This window comes from Barbus barbus, assembly GCF_936440315.1.
Source record: "Barbus barbus genome assembly, chromosome: 7".
Taxonomy (NCBI): Eukaryota; Metazoa; Chordata; class Actinopteri; order Cypriniformes; family Cyprinidae; genus Barbus; species Barbus barbus.
In genome coordinates this window covers 14,700,243-14,723,696 of record NC_136735.1, presented here as the reverse complement: position 1 = coordinate 14,723,696, position 23,454 = coordinate 14,700,243, and the positions used below count along the sequence as shown (strand labels likewise).

The 23,454-nt window shown below is 36.3% G+C and overlaps 1 protein-coding gene across 2 annotated transcripts in view; it reads right to left on the bottom strand.

Moving 5' to 3' along the window:
* Positions 1-4,627, bottom strand: part of LOC306872162 (vascular endothelial growth factor C-like) — a 37,144-nt gene extending 32,517 nt beyond the window's left edge. Inside the window, exon 1 of one of the 2 annotated variants that reach the window (XM_079420594.1) lies at positions 4,100-4,627. In XM_079420594.1, coding sequence (XP_079276720.1) covers positions 4,100-4,216 — 117 coding nt within the window. In that variant the 5' untranslated portion in view covers positions 4,217-4,627. The remainder of the gene's footprint in view (positions 1-4,099) is intronic. The other variant, XM_079420595.1, reaches the window with a different exon arrangement.
* Between the last annotated feature and the right edge of the window lie 18,827 nt (positions 4,628-23,454).

The following is a 23,454-nucleotide window of genomic DNA, read 5'->3' as shown; positions in this document are numbered from 1 at the left end:
GATTTCCATTTCCTTTGTAATTCTCTAAATCTTTGTTAATCTGTAAGTCTTTGCTACACTGCAAGTCTTGACTTCTCATTGAGATTTGTACAAATGATTGCATATCCACTTGTGAGTGATATTTCTTGCTTCTATGGTATTTTAAAGTGTTAATGACTTAGTTTTTTGCCAAATTCCCCATCTAAAGTTGAATTAAAAAATAAATCTGCCATTTCTTCTTAAGGAAGGTTTCTGCATGACTGCCCACTGAACTGTCAAACAACCCATTTCATTAAAGGCAGAGGAAGCATGGTGAGTTTTTATTTTTATGTCACAAACATGAGGTGTCCAATCTTGCTCATGGAGGGCTAACATCATGCAGAGTTAAGCACCAACACACTTGTTTGGAAGTTTCAGAATTAGCTGGTTCAGGTGTGCTTAATTAAGGTTGGAGCTAAACTCTGCAGGATGTTGGCCCTCAATGAACAGGTTTGGACAACCATGACATACAGTACATTATCTACTGTTTGTAGCTTAAAAATTAATCATTGTAATAGTGACCAATTTTACAATATTACTGATAATGCTAAAGAGTATAAAGAAATGCATTTCTGATTTAATGGAGTACTTAATGCTTACTGATAGGCCTCTGGGGGTACAAGACAAAAGTTGGGAAATACTACTTTATAGTCTACCACCAAGGGTCTAGTCTCCACACTTCAACTGTTTACCCTCCCAGAGTGGCCACACACTGGCTAAAAAGTGAGTGATAAGTTTTTTCCTAGAAGGTGGCAGGTAAAAAAAGATTTGTCTGCTCTAACACAGATTCCAGTGCTTCTCCTTGCAGACGAAATTTTAAAAGCAGTCTGAGATCTGAAAGAAAGTGTCAAACACACACAAAAAAGTCCCCCAGATGCTTCAGGCACACTGCTGGGCCACAGTCAGAGCTGAATTCCTCTGCTGAAGGGGACTGAGACTTACAGCCGGTTTACAGACAGCACAGAAAGAAAGAGACAAACGGTAACCTCAGAGTTACAGCTACTCAAATTGAATGTACGATCACTACAGAACTTTAAATATGTAAAAACTAAGAAGTATCTGTGTACTCGTTTATCTGCCCATGAGAGTGTGACTGTTTGAGGAGGTACATTTAATTTGGTTATCCTTAAATACTATTACAAAGACAAAAGCTATACTCTCAGAAAAGAACGTTACAGCGAAAAAGGACTTTCATATTTTCAGTCAACATTGGATTCCATTAAGAAATCTCTCAAGCGTATATGAACCAATTAGGCAACAAGCGTCTACATTAAACAAGCAAAGCTCACTTGCCATATTTTCAAATTGATTTGAAAAAACATCAAATCTGAACTGACATTAAGCCTTAAACTATATTAAGCCTTTTTCTTTTACACATGTACAGTAACTGATGCCACTGCAGCCTCATCTAAAATAGCTTGAATTGAACTAAACCTCACATCAAATCACCCACTCATTTTTTCATTCAAGAACTATGCTGTACTTCCCAAAAACACTTTGAAGCCTTTCAACCATATCAGTCCTTTTCTAATGTACAGCATTGTGCAATTAAAATAGGTTTTAAGAAGTAACAGCTATTGAAACACCCCATTTACAGTAGTTGCCAAATTCAAAGAATGGTTGAACTGCTGACCTCCCTAAAGACTTGATGTCTTCCTGCTTATGTCATCATGACATCTGACTTTCCCTGCCCCCCAGGTGAAAGCCACTCTAAAGTTGTGAAAGTGTTGAAAGGTGGTTGTGCTATTTCTGAAGTTAAAGGATGAGCAGATCTGGCAAGGTCTGGATTGGCTATTAGAGTAGAAAAGATAAGAGGCAGATGTGGGTAATCTGTTCCACCTGTGCTAACTTTCCTACCTGGGAAGTACACATGACCACACACTCACACAGGAGATGATGTCCCTGGGGAATCCCTTAGTTATCACCAAAGGGCAGAAATAAATAAACATTGTTTGGAAAAGCTCTTTTCCTTCTAGCTGGAGGTGCTTTATCATGGGTGGTTTATTCTCAGGCATTCATCACTAACCATAAAGACACTCATACAGACTGAAATATAATGCTTACTTAAACCAAAGTGTCTCAAGAGACTTGCAACATAGCAGCTAGCTAATAATATAAAATAGGCATTCCTAAAGCAGTCAACATCCCTGTTAAAAATGATGGAGTTTCTATAAAGCCACATGACGAAACCAAACGTCAGTCCCAATGAATGAGGTCAAGACTGCAGCAGAGCCATTAAGACTACAAATCAGTAGTCCTAGCACCTCATGCGTACTCCCTAAGCACCCACAGTTCCCAGGTGACCCCTTCAGAAAGATAGTCTTACTTGACAATAACTCTCTACATGCACAACCCTAATGATTTACATTTAGAATTACTCACAATTACTCATGAATTACAGGACAGCTTTGCCAAACAGATGAGAGATGGCCATGATGGAAAAGTCCAAGGGAGAGAAATAAGGTCAGTATATTAGTCAGCGCTGACTGATGCCCAATGAATTAAGTCACTCATCCCATACATTCATATAGCATAAAGCCATATGTGCAATTACGGAACAATTATTCAATTCCATGGCATAAGCACAAGACAAATATCCCCCAAGTGGACTGAAAATAAACCATTAGAAAATCAGCAGCTTTATGTTGCTTTCGCACTTATGATTGACTTTCCCTACTCTCTGTGAATTCCAGCTAAATGAATGTTAATAACCATTGAATTTCACTGTGACCCAAAGGAGTTTAAAAGAGAGAGCAGTGAAAACAAAGCAAGTCTAATTTTAGACAATCATGATTAGTGTACAGCCCATGTCGCACATTACCAATGGTAATCATTTCAAGATCTTGTCAAGATGTCCACGTTGCTGCGTGTAGCATATGGTATCATTTATACACTGCACATAGTAAAATTCCAAAGAGTCCACTGCTGCTGTATATGAAAAGATAGAATGCTGTATCAAAGTAATCATGTATAATGGCTGTGTGAGCCAAAAGCAGTACAGAGACTAAGAACTAACAGACATCTAATCTCTTGTATGCAAACAGGTCACTTTGGAGCTCCCCAGGTAAGAAGAGACATTAAAATGAATTGCACCAATTGAGTATATTGATCATGATGTACATGATCAAATTAAAATATTTAAAATCATCCCTCTTTCTCTCTTTTCTTTCTTTCTCAGTGAGGAGACAGAAGAAACAGAGCAAGACTACTTCTTAAGTTGTTGACCCAATGACACCTGCTTCTCTTTTTATGGCAATATAATTATGCTCTAAAATAATTTCCCTTTTAAAACAGTGATGTGTGAATGCTTAATACAAAAATATATACATTCTCAGTTTTACTTCAAATGTGAATAATTTTCTATCTTTTGTTCCAAAATGATGCCCAAATGTTAAATAGTTGAAAATGGTGAATATTCTAGAGGTACACCGTGTTTTCAACAAGCCTGTTGAATTTGAACAAAAAAGAGGGCAGTCATATATAATGATGAGTAAGGTCAAAGGTAAGCACCATGTGACATTATACCCTAAATCAGTGGTTCTCAAACCTGTCCTGGGGACCCCCAGCCACCACAATTTTTGTATCTCTCTCTCATTGGCCACACCCATTTCAAGTCTTGTAGACTCTACTAATGTGCTGATGAGTTGAATCAGGTGTTAAATGAGGGAGACATACAAAATATGCTGTGGTTGGGGGTCCCCAGGACAGGTTTGAGAACCACTGCCCTAATTGGTTAAAGTCTTTTAAAGATCTGTCCAAGCTTCAGAGTTTGAAATACCTTTTTGAATTTTACAACTTTTATTCACGCGTTTCTGCAAAGGTATCTTAATAAAATGAATCAGGATGTAAATCTTGGTTAAGTACTACAACAATCTAGTCACCACCAGCGCCAGTGATGTTGGCTGCTGATATGTTGCCTCAATGCTCCAAGCAGTACTAAATTTTAAAATAATTTTAGAAACATGTATTATGAGTTTCCTTTATGCTAAATAAAGGGCAACAAATCATCACCAATAAATGAAGCACTAAACCAATTTCTCTACACAAAATATGACGTGGAAATGAGCTTGCCGGTGCTTACCATGGCATCCCCTTGATCTTGGTCATAATCATAATCATAGTAGTCGTGACTTGACTCCAAAGCAAGATTTGCATAAATCAATGCGAGACAGAAGACAGAAATTCCAAATAAGTGCATTTTAGAAGAAAAAAAAATCTCTGAAGTCTGAGCAGAGTCTGTTGGAAGTTCCTCTTTTTTCAGCTTTCAGCAAGAAAACTCTTGTCCTTACACTAAAATAACACCCATGTATACATCCAACATTTTAAGAAGGCACTTCGATACTGGTCCATGGAATGCACTGTGATCTCGTCCCTTCACAAACGGCTGTGAACATCCACTCCGTGCTGAGAGAGTGTGGAAGTGCGCGGAGCGCTCAATGGCATGTTTTATTCAATTTCACGCTGTTACTTTGGATCCTTCTCCTCCCCCTCTCAGTTTTCCCCAGCCTGCCTCTCCATGAGCCGTTAGACACATTCCGAGACATCAAGAGAGGAATATGAGTCGTGGCACGCGCCTTTCTCAGGTGTCAACGACAGCACGTCATTGTGCAAACGCACAAGCGCACTGAATGAACCTCTACGCTTTTTGTGTAAGGTGAAAGGTCAAATAAAGGAATAGTTTATCCCAAAATGAAACATCATTTACTTACCCTATGTTTTATTTATTTATTTATTTATTCCATACAGTGGAACGGGGACAGGGACGTTGGGGCTTCAAAAACTGACGTAAGAGCAACATAAAAGTAGTTAATGTGACTAATTATTAAATTAACTGTAAACCTATTCCTATGTTTAAGAAAATTATACAAATTTAGTTACTGCAACATCAATTTAAACTGCAAAAAAAATAAAAAAATAAAAATAAAATATATATATATATAATTATAAATAAATACAATAAATGAAAATAAATAAAAATAAAAACAATGAATAATGCAGCCAGATTTATGGACAGTTATTTGGGCCTCTCTGCTTGGGACTAGGTTAATTGGGATGACTGTCAAAAAGTGGAATAGTTTACCTGAATTCACCCTATGCAAAATGAGCTGCTTTGGGGAGGTTTCAATTCTGTTGGAGGGTTCTTCTGCATAGGGGGTTTTAGCCCTCAAGTTCAGTGAGTGCTCTTCTAATGCTGTGGAATGCAAGTCCCACTTGAGTCATTGTGTTCCATTCACCGCTGTCAAATAGTTGCATTTAATTTTGTGATCTTCTCAAATACTACTTTAAGTAGCAGGCTAAACATGCACTGTCAAATGCATTCAGTGTTAACACTAAAGGTCTAGTTTGAATAGGCTCAGGGCTAAGGGTTTGTGAATGATAACCTAATTAGCCATGACACTACTGAATAATTCAATGTGAAAATACTCGATAATGCACGATCACTGGGATTGTTTTCCAGGGGAATAGACAGAGAATGTTGCTTTTGTTTGCTATTAAATTACAAAAATCTATAACAATAAATGATTATAACAAATTGATGGTGAAAATGGCCAAACAATTGCACATGCAGATGACGTAGTAATTCCAAATCATTGTAAATTACTAACAAAAGGCTTGTCAGTCATAATTGGCAGTGGCCAGTTCCTTTAACTACTTATTTGACTTCTCTTGCTTCCCTGAATGCTTTGATTGGTCTAATACTAAAAGGTCAAAGTTCAGACTGGTTTTATAAGGATTAACAGGGGTCGCCTTTGCTTTGAAGTTAGTAAACACATTACTTCATTGGAGAAGTTATAACATCATCAGCCAGGCGTCTGGAGCTGCTTTAAAAGTTCAACCACAACTGATATCATCTTATTTAGAAGGCATTCGATTTCCTCATTAGGACTATTGACATATTTAGGTTTAGTCCCAAAGAGTTTTAGAAGCTGGCTGTAACTTTCATGCTTTTGTTCTACATGGCCGTTTACATCCTTTTACATTTTTCCCTCTTTCAGCCCACACATACCAAGTAATCTGGAATCAGTGTCCTTATTTAAACTCTCTGTGTTTTGTCCTCCAGAACTCTTTTCAAATGAAAGCAGCTTTATGTGGGATTTGTTTAATGCCTTTATTATAAGAAATTACTGACCTTACCAGTTGCAAACTGATGTGAGGATTTTATCTGACATTATTTGTTTCTTTTTTGTGAGCTTTTTGTGACACATTAAAGATGATGCATTAAAAAGATGCATTTGTTGCTGTAGTCTATGGTTCCCTTGAGAAATTATCTTTATAGTATAAAAAACTAAAGCCAATATATATATATATATTTATATATATTTTGTTGCCTCTTAAAAAATAATAATAATTAAGAAAATTACATTACACATATTCACTTAAAGGAAAAAACATGTCTCTGTTAAAACAGATTATGGGATGTGAAATCAATAGCTTAAGGAATTTTATTAACATTAAATGGTTCTTCTCCCATTTTCCTCCTCAAAATCTCGGGTATGCTGTGCTTCCCTTGCTTCCCCTGATGAGCTGCCACTGGGGATTTGTAATATAGCTGGTATTTAGACGAAGTGCTTTAAACCTTAGCACAGTTCTGTATTACACCTGGTCCAAACACAGGTCCACTGACTTCAATGTATGCCAACTATGAGCTATTGAGTCAGTCTGTGGCCCTAAAAAGGAAGGCACCACCATAGGAATTTATGAGGGTCCTCATGGCACAGTGACCCAGCACTGTCTAACACTTTTGCTTGTCTGCTCATGTGTGCACAGCTTGTTCCCACACACTGGGAATTTCTCTCGCCGGAACTGGGAAACAATGCGTGTGGGAGTCCTGTGACTGAAGCCGCTGCTTTGGGAAGCGCTGGACCCTGTTAATGCTGGAATCTGCGGTGTCCCTTGCGTTTCAAACAACGGCTGTACTGGGAAGGGTAGATCGATGAGGATAAGATGGCGAGGTCATGGGGGGGGCAGGCCTAATCTTGCACTCTCCTGCATTCCTTGGCATCCTCATTGGTTTGTTTGTAATAAATTATAGAGTATTTTGACATTGAAGGCCTACGGTTATGGACATACATACTTCTGCATTTAGTGTTTAATTTGTACAAAGTTAAATTAAAATGATTAGAAAATCCAAATCTTATTTTTTGAAAATAAATAAATGAATAATGCAGTTGAGCAGATGTCTCCACATCAAAAAATGACACAATAGGACTGAGGACCAAGAGGAGGGCCGTGTTCTAGAGAATAAGATGGGAAACGTGTTGTGACTGAGATAAGGAGTGGTTTTAATGCTTCTTTGTTTCACAGTTGACAGCTGACACAATTAATTAACCTACAAATAAGGAAAATGGCCATGCACGTCTTGTGTGGTCTTGCGTGTGTTAATATACATTTGTTTTTGATAAGAACAGTCACAGCTAGCTGTCATGTCACTGGAAATTATTTATAAATAAAGATACAGTTGCCTTAAATAAGAAACAGTTACCCATAGCAGAAATCATGTTGGTTCTTATATCACCCATATCACCAAACTTATGAATTTTATCTTGATATCTGTTAATTTTTTTTTTTTTTAAATAAAGTAATATATTTATTTAGCAAGGTTGCATTAAATTGCTCAAATGTTACAATACGGTATTGATGATATATATATATATATATATAACTTAATGATCATGTAACACTGAAGACTAGAATAATGTCTGCTGAAGATTCAGTTATGCCATCACAGGGGATAGATTACATTTTTTAAATATATTACAATATAAAATAATATTTCACAATATTACTGTTTTTACTGTATTTTTGATAAAAAAATGCAGCCTTATGGTGAGCTTAAGATATCATGATGGTTCTACTACATACCAATATACTGTATATACACAAATATATACAAACAGCCATGAGAGTATCAGTATGTAGAACCAACATGATATTTGAGAAAAGACTGACTTTCAAAGTTTTGGCGGAATGGAATAACAGAATTTAAATCTAAAACATCAAAATATCTACGATTTAACAGGTATGGTGATCGCCACTCCCTTTGAGAGAAATAATAGTACATCCAGCAAGACACCTGTTACCCTTCTCTCCCTGTGTGGGGTATTTTGAGAAAGTAAGTCCTACAAAACTTAATTTCATGGTCAAAACACTTTCAAAGCCCAGAAATTCTAAAATAAAAAAGAAAATGTAGTCAAAAAACCCATACTATTCATATCAAGCAATGTTTTGACTTCATAAAAAGCGTGCAAACCACTGGTTTAGACAGTTACAGGCTTTAGTGGCATTTGACCCTCAGTTCATTGACATATTTGTCGAGCAAATTACCTTCACTGAAAAGGTTTTCAAAGTAAGAGACCAGTGAAGTGACCTCTTAAAAGCGATCTTTTACACATGTAAAAACATTCCTGCTCACACACACACACACACACTTTGGCATTCGAGAGACGCTGAAGAGTGAGAGAATGGGGCCAAGACAGAGACAGAAAGAGAGCGAGACCTTCCACCTCTGGCCTGCTTGTATTCGTATGGAAATAAGTCTTCTTGAGAAGTTTACGTTAAACTCTGAATGAGGATTAACATGGCTCCCGCTTCACTAAACAAAGCAATTACTGAGCACACATCTCCCTCAGCCTGACCGGCTGTATAAATATTGCCTGTCCTGCTACAAACAAATTGCAAAGTCACAAACAAATTGTATTTCTTAGTATAGAGTAAATGAATTTAGCACAAAATGTACTAAGAAAAAAATTCTCACATCCCTCATGACATGAGATGTGTCTATTTATATGATGTGTAGGCTAGTATAGTTCAAGGCCACTAATGAGACAACTGTTTACTTCTTGTTATGAATGATATGGGTGCAAGCAAATGGTTGACAAAGACTGATATATTTTTATCTCACAAATGTGAAAAACTTGAAAGTGTAGTATCTCAAGTTTACCTAAATGTTTATGTATACTAACACCCACAGAGACCACACTATGTGTGGAGGAATGACTCCTTAGAATTTCACAATGATAATCTGTAATCTGTCTAACAGACAGATTTGTCCAAACTGGCCCTTTAAGCTCCGCTGGTCCTATAAAGAGGGCCAATTCTCTCCATGTTAACGTATATTGAGACTTAATCTGTTTTCTTAAGAATATAATCAAGCAAGCCTTACTAGTTCTGATGCAATAGGAGTTTATGTAGCAGCAGACAGTTCCCATGGTGATTATTCATGACCTCATCTCAAACTTGCTCTTTTACATCTTGTACCGTGCATGCTCATTTCTCTTGTATATTTTTTTTATTTCAAAAGTAATTCTTACAAGTTCAGTTTAATAACTGGATCTTCTCAGTCAACATAAGAAGTATTTAGAGGACTGTGGGTGAAATGTCTGTTTGCATTAAGGATAACAGTCTCTGATGTGACTTTTTTTGGAGAAAGTTCTCTTCTTTTGAACATGACTCAGGGGAAGCAGGTTTGACTTGGCGTAAGAGTGATAAGACTTTTGGTCAAAAAACGTTATATGTGTGTCATTTGATAACATTCTTAGTCAGAAGGAAGACTTTCAGAATGTCACATATAGAGAATACAAATGAAGAGAGTCTCTTGGGCATTTGGTGTTTGACATTTACAAAATGAGCTCAGTTCTTTAATGTGTTTATTGCCAGATAACACTCCAGGTCAACAATTATCTTCATTAATGACTTTATATGGAACTAACACAGTCTTAGCAGTTCAGAAACAAGGTTAGACTAGGTATGAGACGATAACAGAAGTCAGTGATAGAGTGATTCCTTTTTACAAAGAATTGTTTTTTCTGCACTTCACATAAAAGTTGTGTAACCGCAGTGTAGAAATATGAGGGGAATATTTTATGAAATCAAATACAGTGCTGCCAAAGAAAATTATTTTGAAGCAGAAAAAAAGTGTAGAGGACAGAAATGCCAGTAAAACTGATGACAGACTAGATGATTTTGGCACCAAGTTTCCTCAAAGCAAAGTCTTTTGGGTCCCAATCCCAGCTGTATCAGCATGGCATCTCTTATTATTATATGACTGACATATCATTGTGGGGTCATGATGTACATCAAAATGAAACCAGAGTTGGTTTAAAAGTCACATATACAGCTAATATAACCTCTAACCCATGTGTTTCAAAGCCTCATGAGCCAAATGTGCAAAATAAGTGGTTTGTTCCCTGATCAGGGGTAGATATGGGTATATAGGATGGTGTATGGGCTTTTTAGTCTATGTCGTGGGAGTGGTAGCAACTCATTTGCAGCATTGTGGTTTCATTGACTAGTTATTATCATATGGGAACTGGCTGTAGAGCACCTGCCAGTCAAACAACAAAACCAACTGTTACTCTTCAAAAGGCTGAGGTCAGATCACTTGTGAATTAAGAAAATGACCCCTCCATACTAGCTGACGAGCGAGAGAGAGAGAGGGAGAGAGGTGGTATGTTTCCCATGAACGTTTGCCAGGTTCTGTCGGACTAATCCACTGGGAGAAACAAGCCCAGTGTGTTTCAGGGCTTTGGTTAAGTAATGAGGAATTCTTGCCTCAGTCTCTAATAGGAGAAAATGGGCTTTCTTCTTGTCCTCAGGACTGCACAGACTGATGTCTCAACCTGCTTAGTTATCCGAGAAGCAAGCTTTTTAGACACTGAAGAGCGTGTTTATTTCACATTAACACAGATAAGTCTTTGTCAAATAACAAGCTTTAGATTGGCTCATGTAAATAATAGCCAAATTCAGGCGTGTAAAATCTACATGTAAGCCACAAAAACACTAAATGGCCCAACTAGATGCTTGAGGTCCAATCAGCCTTAATATTTCTTCTTACTACTCATATACTGTATCTGCTGCTAGTCTCCAATAAAGTATGCACCCTTCATCAAACTGTCATTTTTGCGTTTTTGAGAGCAGAGCAGAATGATTACTCAACTATTAAATCAATCATGTTCATATCGGTGTGTGTTTTATGACTATTTATGAAATTTGATGATGTTATTCTAATACAGTGATACCATGATGCTGGTACATGGTCTGATGAAACCTCTGGCTTAGGAATTGACTCGACCATCATTTGACCCCCTAATGAAATCTAAAGAATTCTAATCTCTGAAATGCATACAAAGACATATGAAAGTCAAACAAAATTACTATCTGTCAAAACAGTCATGGTGCTCTTCATTACTGTGATAGCTCTCAATGATAACATGACCTCATTACCTTGGTTTGGTAAACTACAGAAATAGAGCACCTCGTTGGGACAAGTTTTGCCTTTTAGGAAGATGTAAAGCATCAGAATACAATTTTAAGATTAAAGTACACATTCATTGTGTTTTCAGTCTATAATATTCTATTTTAGACTGAGTCAGTATCTGTGTGTGATGCATGAAATAGGATTAGCTATCTAGGTTTAGTGTTGGATCTGAATCTTTTGCATAAGTAGACAGAGTCATCTAGATTTTTGGTACAGAGCCACTATTAGTATTCCAAACGAATGAAATCATCCACGTCTGTTTTTATTTACTCTGCAGCATACCATATGTAGAGGTCCTCTGCTGTTTCATGGCTGTCTATTTAGTTTTAGCAGGATTAATGTTATTCTAAAAAAAAGTCTGCATGAGTGGCACAGTAGGTGTACTTGAAACATGGTTATATCAGAGCCGTGCTGTGTACAAGCCCTGCTGGGAGGTTCCTACTTATGAGTTTGGAAATCACAATTACAAAATAATTCAAGTGATTTTGATTGGAATACAATGGAATCACTGGAAAAATTATAAATGTTCTCTCTCTTTTTTACTTTTTTATTGATAATGCAATATAAAGAAGTGCAAAGCTGTACATTTAAAGGCCATAGAGGATTATGGAAATTGCAGTTTGCTCACACAGCTTCACCAGTACATAAAATATGCACAAATTAAATTGTAATGTCAAGATTCACAAATTAATATTTATTAGAATCAATGCCCAAGGAAATTGAGTATATGTGTCATATGTGCCATATGACACATATAATATATATATTCATCTCTAAATATCCAAACGCTACACAATGATCACATATTTGGTGTGACACTGGTCTTAGAAATATGTAAACTTTCAACAGAGGTCTTGCAGGAGTGGTGTATTTTTTTTAACATAAACGTCCTCTGAAGAGGCACTGTTTGCCAACTCTGCTCTGGTGTTTTGGGAGAGATGAGTGATTTATCATCACCTCCTGATGACAGCAAGGAGGTACACTTGTGTAAAGCTTTTGAGATTTTAATTCTCATAAATTGGTAGTTATGCAGTTTCAGCATGCTGAACAGAAAAGCTGTCAAGGCCTGGATTTTACAGGGAGCCACAGAACGGAAACTTCAGGCCCCAGGTAGACCCAGAGTTAATGCACACAGAGGCTTCTCATTCTGTTCGGCAAGTCTTCATCTCAGTCAATCATCAGTGCATACTTTCATCAAGTTTCATCTGTAAAACCGGTAAATACACATCATTTATGTTCAATATAAAACTCCTTAGTTTGGCATTTGTAGACACATTTTGCAGTTTTAGCCATAGGTAAATATTGATTGACTGTAAAAATTTCAGAAGATCTTCTGCCACATGATCAAAAATACTGACAATATTTACATATATGCAATATTATTGAAAATGATTCCATTTACATTTTTCCAATTTGGTACTTTTTACTGTAAACAAATTATTGAAAATAATTACTTTTCAATGTTCAATCAAATATTTAAAAATATATAACCACCACATCAGGAAAGTCATTTTAAGGGTCAGAGGCTGTATTATAGAATATCTTAATTCTTAAAATTAAATTACCATGGTATGATTCTGAGTCTGGATTTTTCTGTAGAAAGCATTATTTTGGAAAAAAAAAACAAAAAAAACATGTCTCTGCAGAAGATAAAGGGAGCAAGCATTGAGCTAATAGGTTTGATCCTGGAAATTTGCTTTAGTTCTTGGAAAACACTCAGCAGTAAAGACAACATGGATCCTGGATCATTTTACATAAAGTAGGTATATTTTTTGGCATGAGATTCAGTGGTGCTTTTGATCCAACAAAGGCTGAACATTCCATTTGATTTGTGTACTGTGTGGTGCTGCTATATTTGACTTCTATATTGCCTCATGTAGAGAGACTATATTACTCTAGTAAAGTAAGGGGGATGAAACAAGGGGGAAGTTTGAGATTTAATGTTCCTGTAGTCATACACCATTTAAAGCACATTGAGACACAAACACAAAGCCAGATTTTTCATGTACATATGTCTGCTTAAGGCTCTTGACCCTTCAGATACCAGGTTTGTCTGGAATCCTCTGGTGGTTTTGCTTTTAATTTTAATAAGATTTTAATAAGTATTTGCAGATGGAATCATTTGTGTGGAATCATTTTAGGCAGGGGTGGCGAACGTCGGTCCTGGAGAGCCGGAGCCCTGCAGAGTTTTGCTTCAACCCTAATCAAACACACCTGAACAAATTAATCAAGGTCTGAATGGTTACTAGGAAGCTACAGGCAGGTGAGTTTTTTGAGTTGGAGCTGAACTTTGCAGGGCTGTGCCAGGCCCGGAGTTCACCACCCCTGATTTTAGGTAGCTATCATTTGGTCAATATTAAAGGGGACTTCAGTTATATTCAGCTGCAATTTTGTGGCCAATTTTGCTAAAACAACACACTCAGCATGTACAAATAAATGCTGTTATAAACATACAATTTTAGCAAATTTTCCTGCCTGTTTTAAGTCTTTTCTGCTTTTATTTAATCTGACATTATTAGTATTCATTCTCAAAGCATTTAGAGAAAAATCCTACAAATATGATATATGCATAAACAGTGAAACATATTTAAAATATCCGTTGACTTGTTGATTTGTAGCATGCCACCCACCCCTGCTACACCCCCGCGATTTTTTGCCAGGATGCACTTTATGTATTAGCATCATTTGCTCAATATATTCACAATTAGACTAATTTTCTGTTTAAAAAAGAGAAACGTTTTGAATTGTTTGAAAAAAAATTTAATTTATGGATATATGTGATTTTGTACTGGGGCACAAATATTTACTCTGTAAATGAGCTATTATGTGTGATACAAAATTAAGTTCACAAGTTGAAGTTTACCGCATCGACGCTACACGCGCCCACAACAGGGTTTGAGGGAAATATGGCGCAGGGCAAATTGACATGGCTCGTGGATTTTTTGTGTGCCTTTTTTTGGAATCATGCTTTCACACCTCATGTGTCTCATTGATGGTTTTAAACGTCATACCAGTTTGGAGCTACATCAGGGTAAGTAACTGAAATGATTTTATTATACATTGCTTCTGCAAAGCAGTTATTCACTGAAACAAAAACAATTAAAACAGTTTTACAAGTCAGTGACTAAATAACTGCCCATTCCAGGCTGCTTACTATGTGGCTTTTATTGTTCTGTTTGGTCTTTTGTGTCATTGTGCATGGACACAGTTCATAAGACACAGCTGTTTGTAAACAAAAAGATGAACATATGTTCCAGGACGATTATTTAGTTTTTCCTCTGAGGCAAGGCATGTTCCACAGCTGTGATGTCTTCATCCTATTTACAAGCAACATTATTGCTCACTTTTATTGTTTTCGTTTTGTTTGAGTGATCTATGAATTGAATAAAATTATTTTATTTTTGGCTAGGATAGATAACAATCTGTACCATGTCCCTTTGTGGTATGCAAAACACTTCAGCTTTTGTTCATACACATTCTCTGCTGGAATTTACCCAGTATTTCTCAAGGAGTGGTATTTTCTGTTTTTGTTTTTCAGTGGCATATCTGTACTTTGTGCTGGTGGGGCCAGGCCCTACCAGATGGTGCTATGACCCAAAATTCATTGCATGAGCATATTTTTTCTGTTAAATAAAGTTGTTCCATTCCTGCAAAATTCTAGTTGAGAAAGGCCATATGTTAAAGGAATAACCCCAAATATTTGAGTAAAATATACTGGCCACTCTGCACTCTGTTTACATCTTCATCAGAAGAAATTTGAAGAAATTAATCTTTACATCACTTGCTAACTAATGGGTCATTTGCAGCGAATGGGTGCCATCAGCAGGAGATTCTAACAGCTGATAAAAACATCACAATATCCACAAATAATCCACATGGCTCCAGTCCATAGATTATGTCTTGCTGCATGCTTGTAAGAAACAAACCAATCATTAAGGTGTTTAAACCATTGCTTCTGCTGAAAATAGATAAGTCCATTATCCATAATAACACTTCTCCCAGAGAAAAAGTATGTCCCCTGTTGTTCTTTCACATTAACATGTTAGAAATGTTTTGGACTGTTTTTCTGTTTTTCATGTGAGTTACTTATGGATTGTTGTGATTTTTTTTTTGACAGTTGTTTGGACTCTCATTCTGACGGCACCCATTCAATGCAGAGGATCCATTGGTGAGCAAATGATGTAATGATAAATTTCTCCAAATCTGTTCCAATGAAGTACATTTTCAGCAAATTTAAATTGTTTCTTTATTTAAAGTGAACTGGCTAGTTTTTTTGGCATTGGAAAAAAAACACCCAAAAACTAACTGTGTCCAAAATGTGTTGTGTAGACTAAAAGTCTAGATCCACAAACTTAAAAGGAAAACTTTGAATGCAAGATACAAACCACAAGTGGTTTTTATTCCTCAATAAAAGTTTTCCTTTTCATAATTAGAGTGTGTGGACCTTTTTGAATGTTTGCCGTTGAATTTGGCATTGTCTGCTCACATGATAGAAATGTATTGCTTTTACTGACATCATAAATGATTCTGTGATTATGCATTCCTTGATAGGGAAATTATTAAAAATGACGTAATCCTAAAATATGATTACCTTCATAGTTTCTGAGGAACATTAAATTCTTTGGACGTCAACCACAAGTTGACTATCAAATTTGTCAAAATTTGCCTGTTCACATAGCTCAACGCAGAATACTGACCAGCAGCCCATCTTTTTGCATCTCTACCATAGACCCCTTTTCAGATTTGACAAACCTCTCCATAGCAACAGGAGCATCAATAGACCCGTTTCACCTCTTTATTCTAACACAAGCCAGACCCCCAGCGAAGAACTTAGACCCTTATCCTTACATTTTTGCATGAAGTCCAAATCAATCAGCTCTGTGGACCCAAGCCAGCGAGAGTCTCGTCTCGCATTATAAACCGTGTCCACAAAACACAGATCTTATGGTGTACAGTTTGTAAGAGGACATGTTCAAAAGTGAGCTTGAGTTATTTACGAAAAAGCTAATAATTGAGTACAAGGTCTGCTTAGTCATCCAAAGCTTGTTTTGAATACAGAACAAACAAAATGTTTTCTTCCAACTCAAATCAGGGTTTAATGAAAGCATTGTTGCTATTCAAGGTCAACAAACTAAAGTAGTTTCCACCCCTAAATGCCTAGGATTTTTAAATGATGACCGGATTTCCTCTAGGCCCCATATTCAGAATTTGTGTGTTTAGTTGTTTTCTGAAACATTCAGCAGTGCTGCCCATTTTGGCCTGGTTTGATATTTTAAATCTCAGTGGGACTCACTGGAAGTCTGTGGTGAACGTAAGATCATAAAACAGCTGTTAAGAACATAGGAATTTGCAATGGTATAATGACGAAAATATTGATACATTTTCAAGCAGGCTTTTTTACTGTACTGTCACTGAAGTTTGTACTTTCTGTGCCACTAACATTACCAAACTGGAAAAAATGTTTTACTATGCAAAGCTCAGCCTACTGTACAAATGACTTGCTTACAGTTGTCCCAGGCCTTAAAATTCTTTAACATAAATGTTTTTGATCATAACTGATCTTGAGGACCAGGTGTCTTGATTCTGTAAGATATGTCGCAGTATGTATTGGTTAAGCTTTTTAGCTTTTGCCACTCTAGACATTTCACTCTTTTGTGGAATTCAACTTTTTTAATTTTTTGTGTGCTTGGGTACAGTCTGGTAGGAAAAAAGCAGGAATGCCATTACTCTCCACTCATTTGGAGAGGCTTCCTCAAGGACCCTTTGGGGATTCATACCACTCTCATGACCTATGATGACTGTTCTTTGGACCTGATTGTTTCTCAAGAAATATATAATTTTTTTGGCTACGGCATCCTGCTTCTCAGACATAAAGCTGTTGTTTATTTTCTTAATCATAAAGACTAGTGCACCCTTTAAATTACTTCTAAGGATGGATGTAGTTCCTGAGTTGATGTAATGCTTACCTATATGTTGTGCAGCTGGTGCTACAACCCGAATTCCGCAAATGTTGGGATGTTTTTTTTTAAATTTGAATAAAATGAAAACTAAAATAATTTCAAATTACATGAGCAAATATTTTGTTCACAATAGAACATAGATAACATAAATATTTAAACCCCAAAATTTAAAAATTTTATGCATAAAATGAGCTCATTTCAAATTTGATGCTTGCTATAGGTCCTCTTCTTTTTAAAAGAGTTTGAATCGAGGTTATGAGTTTCTGGAGTTTTGGTGTTGGAATTTTGTCCCGTTCTTGTCTGATATAGGTTTCCAGCTGCTGAAGAGTTTGTGGTCGTCTTTGACGTATTTTTCGTTCAATGATGATCGTTTAATGATATAGGTGAAAAATCTGGACTGCAGGCGGGCCAATTCTGCACCCGGACTCTTCTACGATGAAGCCATGCTGTTGTAATAGCTGCAGTATGTGGTTTTGCATTGTCCTGCTGAAAAACAAGGCCTTCCCTGAAATAGACGTTGTCTGGAGGGGAGCATATATATATATGTATGTGTTTGTGTATATATACTGTATATGTATATATGCATGCATGCTTAGGCTTGGATTCTCTGGCTAATAAAATTAAGATGTAATAAAATTTAATTTAATTTTTATTTTGAGTGAAACATGCTTAATGATCTCTGAAAAGACATCATTGACTCCCACTTCCCACAGAATTTAAAGAAAGTGCTCAGCTGTTGACATGTCTCAATGTGGGGTTGTGAGGTCCACATTAGAGGATGTCTCACTGCTAACAGCCTCAAAAGCCCTGGCCTCTGTCACTGTTGTTTCTGGGGACAACTCTCTGACCCACTGAGAACTGAGAATGGAATTTCTGTGAGACATAGGATTGATGTGTTTTTTCAGGACTATTTTGTCCTATTGAGTTTTTTTTGTTTTAATGGATTATTTTTCTTCAGTGATATTAATTGTGTTTCACATGTTCTTTGATCGGGAGGGGGAAAAAAACAACAACTGAAAACTGTGAACAATCCCTTAATCATTAAGGAATTATTCATAAAGCAGGGTCTCCTAAAGCACTATTAGGGTCTGGTATTTGCTCACACACATTGACAAATTAACTGCTGTCCAGTCTACTTAAGCTTGGTTACCACTATGACATTTCCCATACATTCAGTCCTGTTGCGCACTGCCAAAAAAAACTTAGCCAATCTTCCACTGACAACCCATGACAGTGGAAATTGTACTGTTTTAGAGCTAAATGGCACTCAGATTTAGACAGTGGCCATAGTTCCATGGTGAGATTTTTGTGTGTGTGTGTGTGTGTGTGGATGTGTTCATGCCACTGAACCCGGGAGTGCAGACTGAGTTCCTCTGGAAAACCTTGTGTATGAATTTCTCGAATGATCAGAAGCACTTCCTGGACAGTATCAAGAGAGAACAGTTTAAAGTACTGAATTGTGCTCAGTGTTTTTCCCTTGATGAAGGTCTTTGCCTGTCTGCTTGATCTAGAGTGTGTGGGCAGGACTTGTCAAGCCATATCAAATGGCATTTTATTTTATATAAAATGCCATAACCCACGTGATCATTAGAAATGTCATTAGACAATGACATTTTCAGTGTTTCTAAAATGCCCAAAATGCCTTTTTTGGGATCTCATTAAAAACAAGATGTTGTGGAAAACTAGCATTACACAGACTTTGGAGCAAGTACATTGTAGTAAATCCAATATAATTTCTATTACTTTTGTTATTCTATAAAATAACATGTATACAGTATTTCTACAGGTCTTAAAAAGGTCTTACAAAATGTTAATTCACCCTTCCACAAATTGAGGTCTTAAAAATGTAGAAAAAGTTTTAGAAAAAAGTAGAACGTTTTAAGTTCATAGCTTTAAATGTTGCATACATTGCAAAAAATTATATCTTTTTTTAGTATTTTTGTTTTCCAGTACAAACTTATAAACAATCAAGATTTAGATATAAGTATAAAATAAACTTGTTTTGATTTAAAATAGATTTTTCCTAGCGTATTGGCATATATTTGTTCTTGTTTTAATCATGAACACTTAGTTAAGACTTCTTAGCTTATGTTGTGGGGCCTAATGGATAGAGAGTCAGACTTGTAACCCGAAGGTTGCGGGTTCTAATCTCAGGGCCGGCAGGGATTGTAGGTGGGGGGAGTGAAGGTCCAGCGTTCTCTCCACTCTCAATACTGAGGTGAGACCCCCAGGCGCCGCAGCATTGGCTGCCCACTGCTCTGAGTGTGTGTTCACGGTGTGTGTGTATGCGTGTTTGTTCACTACTCACTGCTGTGTGTGTGCACTTGGATGGGTGAAATGCAGAGCACAAATTCCAAGTATAGGACAAACATGCACATAATAGTTGTGTTCATAATAGTTCATGAAATAAACTGGATATAAATAGAAAATATTAAACAAATAAAAGTAATTAATTGCCATTAATTTCTAAGGGGAAAATAAAAGAAATATATAGAATAAATTTGATTTTTTAATAAAAAAAAATTTTTGGACTGTGGGGAGGTCCATAGTTGTAAGTTTTGTCAGATGGGAGGTCCACAGTGAGACTTTGAAAACCCCTAGTGAACTGTCAGGCCTTAGTCAAAATGACGGCAATGGAAAGCAGTGGCATGCAGACCTCCCTGAATGATAACAGCTGCTATATACTAATTTGCAAGGTGATGAATGAATTGTCTGCAAATCCCGAATAGGTTAATACAGCTCTATGGCATATAGCATTAATCAGACATTGTCACTTAAAGATGCTTTCCAGACCTATATGAGAATAGAAGGAATGGCTATTTAAGATATGCAGCATTATAGATGCAGTAAATAAGATGCTAGCTATCTGATCTTCTTGAGCTATCATTCAGTAAATGTGGTTTGAATTATTTTGTTATGCTTATAGTAACTATGGTTGCACACACAGCTTTTGGCAGATTTTCATATCTGTCATATAATGTAAGCAAAACTTGATAGCCACCTCAGGACAATGACAACTGAAGTGGATAAATCAGATTTTCGTATGCAAAAATTAAAAAGCGCAAACTATTACGCTTACAAGAACATTGACGGCTTTTGTCAGAGCTGTGAAGTAACAAGGACATTTTTATGAGCTGCTGTGTCAGTATGTTTAGCTTTATTTAAATGTTAAGCCACATCTTACAACAACTTTAAGCTGCCACATTTCAGCATTTCATTATTTTTAGCTTGAGCTCCACTTATGCTAGTTAAGTTTTCTTTATTCCAAAACTGTCATATTTTGGTAATTTTTCCTGATCATTTCACTTCCCAATTTAAAAGATGCTGCTGATGCCTGAAGAAATGTAAATGCTCCTTTTACATGTGCAGTAGTCAAGTCACATTTATTTATATAGCGCTTTATACAGTACAAATTTTTTCAAAGCGGCTTCATATTGATAGAAAGTGTTGATGTTGTAAAAACCATCAAATGCAATATGAAACAAATTTAATTTCAGTTGTAAAGTAGCTCTACAGAAGATATAGTGTCTTTATTCAGCTCAAGTCAGTTCAGTGTTCCAAAATTCATCAATTATGAAACAAGTTAAATTCAGATATAAGCGGCTCTACAGAAAGCAAAAGTGTTATGTAGTGCAATTCACTTAAAATTTTGTTTGTATATATAGTGTCTATTCAGTAACATTATTGAATATTAATTGTCTTTTTAAATCCAAACTGTGTAAGCCAAAGGCAAACATACAGTACAGCACTTCATTACATTCTGACATTTTCTGCTCAGATTGGTGAGGGTTGCTGGCTTAGGTCATTTAGGCAGTCTCCTTGGGTGGCAGTGTGTTTGTGCCTGTCTGCTTTCCTCCTGCACTGACGTTGAGTCGTGACAGATGGTAACATGTTTCTGAGCAGTTTATCATGTTGAAAATTATCTTATCTGTGGCACCATGTGAGCTGACTTGACACTGCTCTGCTATTTGGAAATTCAATAAATAAAGGATCATTTGATTTCTTTTGATATGATCCATTAATTACTTAAAATTATATCAATAAGTAACATAAGTGGGCATATGTCATGACAAAAACATTAGCCTATAATAGGGAAAAACCTATTAACTTAAGTTGTTTTCCTCTGTCTGCTATTACAGCCACTTCAGTTTTGTTTACAGCAATTCAGTCTTTTAAGAATGGTGACGTAGTAAGTCATACTAAAATCAGCCTAACTTAGGGCATGAGAAACTTGAAAAAATAAAAACTTTCAGAAGAAGGGAATCTTTGCCCACATGGAAGAAATCCCAAGCTGTTCTGAGCTCCTGAAGGAAACCATCTGTCACAAGTCCACAAACAGCAATAATCCAGAATGAGAAAAGTGATCAGTGTGGATTTGAAGGTGGTTAATAGGTTCAATTTCTTGACTAAAACAGGAAGGATTAGTGGTCGCATTAGAGTCAGAGTTCCAACATGGTGTGAATTATCCAAATGCGGTCTGGAGAAAGGACAGGATGTTTGCTTTCTTATAGATCAGATGTGTTCAGTAGAAAACTATGTCTAATAAATGCAGTGGTGGTCAACCTTGATCTGGGTCTAAATAAACTACATGGGAAGTGAAAGCACAATGGAAATGAGCAGTTTTGTTTGTGGATGGGGCTTTAAAAATGTAAACTATGCTGCCATCTCCTGGTGTATGTAGGTTGTAATTTTGTTGATGCCATTGAATGTACAGTATATGAATGTAAAATTACCTTTATATTTGCCAAAAACTAGTTCCATTTAAATAAAATATTGAGTTTAATCCAAGACGTTAGAAGGTGACACCGTGACAGTGAAAATTTGGGAAATTTGTATACTAAAATAGACTACTTTCCCACTAATTTAATAATTTTGATGTCAGATTAAATTCATTTCCAAATACTGTTGTGCTTATGTTTGATATTTTTCTTTGACCCTGACATTATGCATCATGAAACCAGTAATACGCATTTAAGGTGTTAACATATAGGCCTATGTGTTGAACAATTTAAAACAATGCAATGAAATCATTTTAAATGACAAGAGGAAAGGTAGATTTTTAAGTTTAGACAACAGATTTACATAGGTTGTGCTCTCATTTCACACTACTCATGAGAGGGGGAATGCTCTGCTATTAATTTCCATGCAATTGCTACACTACGCTGCCTGATACAGTAGCACACACAGCGGAGAACTTAAAATTAAATCACTCACGGAGAAGTCTTGAGAGCGGTTTGTAAGTTCAGCTTCACTTACTGAGTGAATCACATTCCAAATCCTGATCTTCTTTCATCTAGCGCTCCAAACATGAAACAGCAGGGTTTAGGCAAATGCATTTGGTTGCTATATGAAAAATATTTATGAAAATAATGGTATGTCTTTTCATTATAAAAAAAAAACTAAAATAATAAAAAAGAATTGACAGAGCGGACTGCTTTCACTGTCGTGCAATAGAGTTTAACTAATGTGTGTTATGTAGTGCTTAAAGACATTGCCATAGAAATGTTCCTTCCTTAGAGACCAATAGCTGTAAAATAATACAATTTCATTCTTTGACCTTAATACCATTAGTATTATTTATTTTTTTTAATAATATTTTTTAGTGTTATGTCTCATGATAAAGAGCAAGCAACCGCACGCACATCAATCTCAAATGGGTGCTTGACTAAAAAACAAGCAGAAGCATATTAAGAATGCAAAGTCGGCAACACCAAAGCTCCAAAAATATAAAAAAAAAATATTAAAAAACTATCGCATAGTGTGTGACGTTTCGAGGACGCAGGCTCTTCATCAGTCTGTTGGTGTTGCCGACTTTGCATGTCTCATGATAAAGCAAATGCTTTGTTTGTTGGAAGTTTGCTGTTCTGTGATTAAAATTCAGGCTAGACATAGGGATGTTTTACAACTCATTAACATGGTCTAATTTAATTTTACTTCATTTTACTAATTTCATTTTTATCACCATAAGTTATATCACTCACTACAGATTTAAGTAGTTCCTATTACCTATAGGCAATTCTTTATATCTCTTTTTCCATTTGCAGTCATCTGTGCTCTGGGTAGAGCGCCTTGAGGGTTAATATTTTACATGTACATGCTTATAAACACCCGTGGTTGAAAAAAGAAAAGAAAAGCTGACTTTTTCATTTTCCTCTTCTGCACCATTTGCTTCATAATTTCTGCAGCAAGTGGAAGGGATTCCTTATTAGACGCCTCAAC